This window comes from Vicia villosa, unplaced genomic scaffold (assembly GCF_029867415.1).
Source record: "Vicia villosa cultivar HV-30 ecotype Madison, WI unplaced genomic scaffold, Vvil1.0 ctg.000715F_1_1, whole genome shotgun sequence".
NCBI lineage: Eukaryota > Viridiplantae > Streptophyta > Magnoliopsida > Fabales > Fabaceae > Vicia > Vicia villosa.
Genome location: NW_026705323.1, coordinates 245,844 through 253,546, shown reverse-complemented (window position 1 = coordinate 253,546; position 7,703 = coordinate 245,844). Strand labels below are relative to the sequence as shown.

The 7,703-nt window shown below is 34.9% G+C and overlaps 1 protein-coding gene across 1 annotated transcript; it reads left to right on the top strand.

Moving 5' to 3' along the window:
- The first annotated feature begins 6,374 nt into the window (after positions 1-6,374).
- LOC131630663 (secreted RxLR effector protein 161-like) lies at positions 6,375-6,830 on the top strand. The gene has a single exon (XM_058901423.1). It carries the CDS (start codon positions 6,375-6,377, stop codon positions 6,828-6,830), a length of 456 nt encoding a protein of 151 aa, XP_058757406.1.
- Positions 6,831-7,703: the final 873 nt, after the last annotated feature.

The following is a 7,703-nucleotide window of genomic DNA, read 5'->3' as shown; positions in this document are numbered from 1 at the left end:
TATTGAGATTGACATTATTAATATAATATCAAATCAAATTTAATCTAATAATATCAAATATAATCCAAGTTGTGTAAGCCCAAGCTCAATAAGGGTTGTATATAAATAGTCATAGTCTGCATCATTATTTGTACAATTCAATTCAATAGTATAATTCTTATTTCCTTTATTCTCTCTATTCTCTCCTCACTAAAATTGCGTCACGCACTAACAAATTGGTATTAGAGCTTCCGGTTATTGTTCTTGAGAACTTCACGTTAGAGATCGTGTTTTCAGGGAGAGTGAATCAATCGTTGCAAAGATGAATAGTACTAATGGCATTCCGAATTCGCTTCCAATGCTTGACGAAAAAAATTGAATCTGATGGAGAAAATAGATGCAATCCTTGTTTGGCTTTCATAAAACCCTAGAAATGGTTACCGACGGCGTTCTTGCGCTGACTGCAAATGCATAAGACGCGCAAAAAACAGCCCACGGCGAATGAGACATGGGATATACTTGTCAAATATAATGAAGGAGGTGAGAAATTTAAGAATGTCAAACTTTAGACCTTGCATCAACAATATGAAATATTATCGATGAGAGAAGACGAAAAGGTTGCAGAGTATGTATCGAATATGCAGAAACTCGTCCATCTCATGAATGGTTGTGGTGAAACCCTAACTGATAAGATGATAGTTGAGAAGGTAATGCGTACGTTAACCTCTCACTTTGATCACGTTATCATAGCTATTCAAGAATCCAATCAACTTGGAACCCTAAAAGTGGAAGATTTGGTTGGTTCGTTGGAAGCGCATGAGATTAGGATTTTCGAAAGGAAAAGAGTTCAAGATTCGATACAAGCTTTGCAGGCTCAGTCATGGAAAAAGAATGTCGGTTCCAACAAATTTAAGGGAAAAGTCGACAAGACTCAGGGCATGAAGCCTTGGTCGAACTCTCACAAGTGGCAGGTCGAAGATAAAACTTCTGAATCCTCGAAAGGAGGAGGAAACTAGCGAAAGGACAAAGAAGATAAGAAAGGCAATGATTCTATCTATACATTGTCTATACATTGTTGGTACAGGAAAGACAATGGATCGACAAAAGGCAAGGATGAAGGAGCGAAACTTGCACACCAATATTCAAATGATTCTGAAGGTATGGTGGTTATGGATGCAATTGCAGATAACCATGTCGAATCCAAGATTTGGTTCCTCGATTCAAGATACTCGAGTCACATGACTGGTCAAAAATTTTGGTTGGCAGATTTCAACGAATCAAAGAAGAGAAAGGTAAAACTTGATGATAATAGTTTGTTGCAAGAAAAGGGTACTGGAAACATAGTTATTCACATGAGTAATGAAGGGAAAGCTATGATCAAAGATGTGCTCTATGTATATGGTATTAAGTGCAACCTGCTAAGTGTTGGACAATTAGTCGAGAGAGGTTTCTTAGTTGTCATAAAAGATAGTGTTTTAAAATTGTTTGACACTCAGAACAATTTGGTTTTGAAATCTCCTCTATCGAAGATTAGGAGGTTTAGGACCATGATCAGTTCGACTGAAGTACAATGTCTAAAAACTATTGTCGACCACAAGGAAAGTTGGTTGTGGCATTTGAGGTTTGGACATTTGAACTTTCGATCACTCAATCAACTGATTACTCAAGATATGGTTATTGGTATTCCAAGTCTTTAGATGCCTAATAAATTCAGTGAAGGTTGTTTAGTCGAAAAGCAATCCAGAAATTTTTTTGCTTCGACTATGCCAATGGGATCATCCTGCATACTTGAAGCGGTACACTCAAATGTTTGTGGTTTATTCGAAGAATATACCTTTGGTGGAAACAGATATTTTGTTTTGTTTGTCGATGAGTTTAGTCGAAAGTTGTGGCTCTATGTGATCAAGAGAAAGGACGAAGTATTTGACATCTTTAATAGATTCAAGATACTTGTCGAAAAATAGAGTGAGAAGAAGATCAAAGTTTTGAGAAAAGATGGAGGTGGCGATTACACATCCAAGATGTTCAAAGAATTATGTGTCTAACATGGTGTTCGTCATTAGGTAACTAATCCTTATACACCTCAATATAATGGTATTGCCGAAAGAAGAAACAGAACCATATAGGATATGGCGAGATGCATGCTAAAGTAGAGGAATATGCCAAAGTCCTTATGGGGTGAAGCTGTTTCCACTGTAGTTTATATCCTAAACAGGTGCCCTGTCAAGAAGTTGAAGAATAAGGTTCCTGAAGAAGTATGGAGTGGAAAACGAACATCAGTGAGTCATCTGAACGTGTTTGGCTCTATGTGTTACAAGCATGTTTCTGATGCAAGAAGAAGGAAGCTTGATGACAAGAGTGAACCTATGATTTTGGTAGGATATCATAAGACTGATGCATACAGGCTATTCAATCCAGTTGATGCAAAGATTGTGTTGAATCGAGATATTGTGGTTGATTAAAATTCTGTCTGGGATTGAAATTGGAGTAATCGAATCAACAAGACATTGATGAGCTCTGACTTCGAAGAATCAATTGTTGAATTCGAAGTTGATGCAATTGTCGAAACTCCAGTCGAATTCGAAGCAGTTGACAATATTCCTGACACAGTCGAAGTCGAAGAGGGTGTGACTGATACAAGCGAAAGACCTCCAAGAACTCAAACTCTTCCAGCAAGACTTCAAGACTATGAAGTGGCTGGTGATGATGAAGTCACACCAGATGGAGAATTAGTTCAGTTTGCTTTACTTGTAGGTGATGAACCAATCAACTATAGCGAGGCCTTAAAGATTCAACAGTGGAAGTTAGCTACAATCGAAGAGTTACAGGCAATCGAAAGAAACAACACATGGGAGTTAGTTGAATTGCCAACACATAAAAAAGCTATTGACGTAAAGTGGGTGTTCAAACTGAAACACAATACTGATGGGGTGATAGTAAGAAATAAAGAAAGATTAGTAGCTCAAGGATTTCTTCAAAGAGCAAGACTCGACTACTCTGAAGTATTTTCTCCAGTAGCAAGATTGGAGATTGTTTGTGTAACACCCCTTTTCTAACCCCAAATATAACATATTATTCATAGAGTAAAGTATGCATACAATCAAAGAGGCATCACATTTTATTTTCATCATAATGAAAACCTAGAACAAACATACGAACTTGCACTAATCATATCGTAACACATTTTGAAATTGTCATGCTTTCATAAAATATGCATATCGCACGCGGAAGAATTATAACTCAAAACATTTCAATGAATATATCCCATACTATATTCATCTACCGAAATAAATTAACATATCCAATTATGCTAAACCAAATCAAATCTAGGCAACATAGTCGTCAACAACATATCCAAAGTATCGATTCAAAATACATTCAAGATAGCAATATCCAAACATAAGCATAAGTCAAATAAAACCCCTAAAGTGTTACATGATCAGAGCATATGACTCGCTACCTAATCAAACAACAAACTCAGGAGCTCCTCGGGTAAATCCTCAGACAAGCTACTACTCGTCGGAATTTGCACGATGTCACGATGAACATCATTCAAACAGAAGGGTGAGAATTCAAATTATTATAGATAAACATAATAATGGGAAATGCAAAACACGACAAGAATATATTTCACAATTCATCACTCTTCTCAAAACATAAGTTCATACACCATATATCAATTATCATACAAAGCAATCACGTCGATACAAAATCAATCACATAGCACACAATGTGACTCGAATGTAATAAATGTGACTCAATTCATGTGATACCATGTGAAACCAAAGTTTCACCGCTTTCCGATTCAATATCTAGAATCTAAGCCACGCTTCCGATCCGGACAAGACCAAAGCCCCCATTGTGAACCCAAGTTTCACCGCTTCCAATTCTACCTCTAGAATCCAAGCCAACATGTGAACCCAAAGTTTCACCGCCTCTATTTCCGATCGAGGATCAAGGTCAATCATGTGAACCCAAAGTTCCATCTCTTCAATTTCAAAGCCACTATGTATGCATGTGCAACAAGACTCACAATATATGCAAGTAAGATTATCACACAATCTTAACATACCGCATACCACAATAATTCACACAATTCGAATTATCCACCAAACGTTTCACAACATGCATACATCATCAAATAAAGCATACACAGAGCATTTATCAATCACAATAACATATAGCATACAAGCAAATCGATGTCATTCTCAACAATTCCCCAAAACAACATATACATTTGCTAAATCTAAGCATCATGTATACATACAATTACCAAAACATATGCAATTAAGAATTATCCATATAATCTTAACATTCAACCATATTACCAAAATTCAACTAATTGAATTATTCCACCACCGTACAAAACACATTTATCATATGACAATTACAATAATGTATAACAACTAGCATTCATCGTTTCCAAATATCACAATTAACACATGGTACGAAATACCAATACATGTTATCCACAATTAACATTAATCCATGACATACACCATTACATGTTATTTACACTATCACATAATGATTTAGTCATCAAGTAATTATTCTCCACAACTGCATTTAAATAGCATACATTCAGTCACACACCTCATGAATATCATACCACATAACATATCAACAAATGTTATTCATAATTTATCGATTCACAAGTCACATATACATAATTACATGTTACTCACACAACAACATCATAATTAATTCAATAAGTGTCAACCAATTCTATCCTAACACATAGATAATAACATTGGCTTCCTAACGCTTCAAATGGCGCATAAAAGGAGTTACAGATCAAAAGATATGACATGACACGGTTAATTAAACTTCTTAATAAAATCATATTATTGTCAATTCATCACAAGGCATGGTTCATACAGTTCGAATACGTACAACTAATTTCATGTAGCATACAACATCATTATCAATTCATACTGATCAAACACATACAAAAAGTATAATTTATATTAAATAATTGTCTAATGGTTCTTAATCCATTTTTACAAGATAGGAATTTATTTTAACTTTCCAACGATCCAAACGGCGCGTCAAACGGACACCCGAGTCAAAAGTTATGGCTTTTTGAAGTTTTGAAACAATTTGGTATAGTGGATCCCGGTTCCTGAAATCTGGGAACCGGTTCCCATCCCCAAAAATGCAATTTTTGCGCAACAGAACATCCGGGAACTCGGTTCCTTCAACTGGGAACCGGTTCCTGCTGTTGCTGAACCAAAAAATGTTGTATTTTTCTGCTACGAATCCTTTTGATTCTCAACCCAACGTTCCAAAGCTTCCACAACAAATCAACACCATTCATGGAACAAGTTATACACATGTTTTAACTATCAAAACAAAATATTTCCATCCTCTAATTTCACTCCAATTTATCATTGAATCTTAGTTTTAGGTCACAACTCTAACCACCCAAAATCTCATAAAACAAAATAGTGAAGATCCAAACCTTATAATCATACATGTAAGGATTGCTAAATCATAGTTTTACCATGGGTTATCTACATAACAACACAACTCCAAGAAATTGAAAGAATAGAGATTATACACAAAACACACATACAACCTTACCCGATCATGTAAACTATATTAATTTGGATTCTAACCCTTACCTTTTGATTTTAATCCACCCTCTTCAAGAATCTACAACCCTCTCTTCTTTCTCCTCTATGCTCTCTTCTCCTCTTCCTTCTATTCTTCTTACCAAAGTTATGAAAAATTAAAGAATGACCTAACTCTTTCCTACTATCTCTTTTCTCTAATTTTTGCTTAACCCACAATCCCACTTAAAGTCTTATTTCTACCACTTAGGCCCAATAACATAATATCTCATAATATTTCTATTAACCCAAATAGCACATATACACATATAATTAAGTATTCAAATAATTATTAAAAATACCAAATAAGCTAACTAATAAAATAGCTAATAAAATTGGGATGTTACAGTTTGACTAGTGGTAGCATTGGCATGCAGTCGAGGCTGGTCGATATTTCATTTAGATGTGAAATCAGCGTTTCTTAATGGTCTTTTAGATAAAGAGGTCTATGTTACACAACCTCCAAGGTTTTTGATTCAGAAGGCGAGTAAAGTATATAAGTTGCACAAAGCACTCTAAGGTCTCAAACAGGTACCTATGGCATGGAAGAAGAAGATCGACTCATACTTAATCGAATTAGGATTTGTCAAATGCAAATCTGAGTATGGTGTATATGCTTAGGTTGTGGTACAAAATATAATAATCATCTACTTATATATCGATGACTTGCTGGTAATTGGAAATATCTTGGAGAACTTGTCAAAGTTTAAAGAGCTGATGATGAAGGAATTTGAAATGTCAGATCTGGGAAAGTTGTTTTATTTCCTAGGCATGGAATTTAAAATGTCGAAGCAAGGTATGGTGCTATATCAAAGGAAGTATGTCAAAGAGATACTAAAGAGATTTAGAATGGATAATTCGAATCTTACATCCTCACTTGTAAAAAAAAACTTAAAGTTGGAGAAGCATGGAGAGGAAGACAAAGTTGATGTAACTTTGTTCAAGAAAATTGTGGGATATCTGAGGTATATGTGCAAAAGTCGACCTGATATAGGTTTTGCTGTCGGAGTAGTGAGCAGATACATGAGTGAACCAAGAGTGTCACACATGAAGGCTGCAAGAAGAATTCTAAGATACTTAAAAGGATCGATAGAGTATGGAATTCTATTTCGACGAAATTATGAAGACAAAGAAGCAATAATAACTTGTTTTTCAGATGCTGATTGGTGTGGAGATAAGGAAGATCGAAGATGCACAACTGATGAATATTTCTTTCAAGTATTTGGTGCTTCAATTTGATGGTGTTCGAAGAAAAAGCCTGTGGTGGCATTATCATCATGTGAAGCTGAATATATAGCAGGATCTTATGCTGCATGTCAAGCAATTTGGATCAGATCGGTACTTGAAGTAATGGAGGTCAAAGTAAAGAAACCTCTTGTGTTGCAAATTGACAACAAGTCAGCCATAAATCTGGTGAGGAATCCAGTTTTGCATGGAAAGAGTAAGCATATCAAAGCTAGATTTCACTTCCTAAGGGAAATGGTAAGTCGAGGTGAACTTGAAGTTAGACATTGCTTGAATGAAGCACCATTGGCCGACATTTTCACCAAAGGATTGAAGATCGACAGATTCCTAAATTTAAGAAAGAAATTAAGAATAGTTCAAATTGATTACTTTTAGAGTTGTTCGACAACTTGGATTATAAGGGGTATGTTGAGATATTATTGGGATTAAAATTATTAATATGATATCAAACAAATCAAATTTAATAATATAAAATATAATCCAAGTTGTGTAAGCCCAAGTCCAATCAGGATTGTATATAAATAGTCATAGTCTGTATCATTATTTGTACAATTCAATTTAATAATATAATCCTTATTTCCTTTATTCTCTCCTCACTAAAAGTGTCTCACGCACTAACATAGGTGATCTATAATTTCAATGGCAGAACAGAACAATGTTATTTTGATCAAGAATCTTTGCCAACTTGTTATGCGATGAGACCAATTGGGATTGAAAGATTATTTAAGTTACTTTCATACTTAATCACACCCTAAACCCTTAATTAATGCATATAGAAGGATAGAAAATATATTATTAATATTTGGTGATTTTATCTTTCTTATCATGAAAGGTTATAGAATTGAATGATGAAAATTTAGTCATTCA

Coding starts and splice junctions, on each gene's coding strand:
- LOC131630663 (XM_058901423.1), top strand. CDS start 6,375: ATGTCGAAGCAAGGTATGGTGCTATATCAAAGGAAGTATGTCAAAGAG.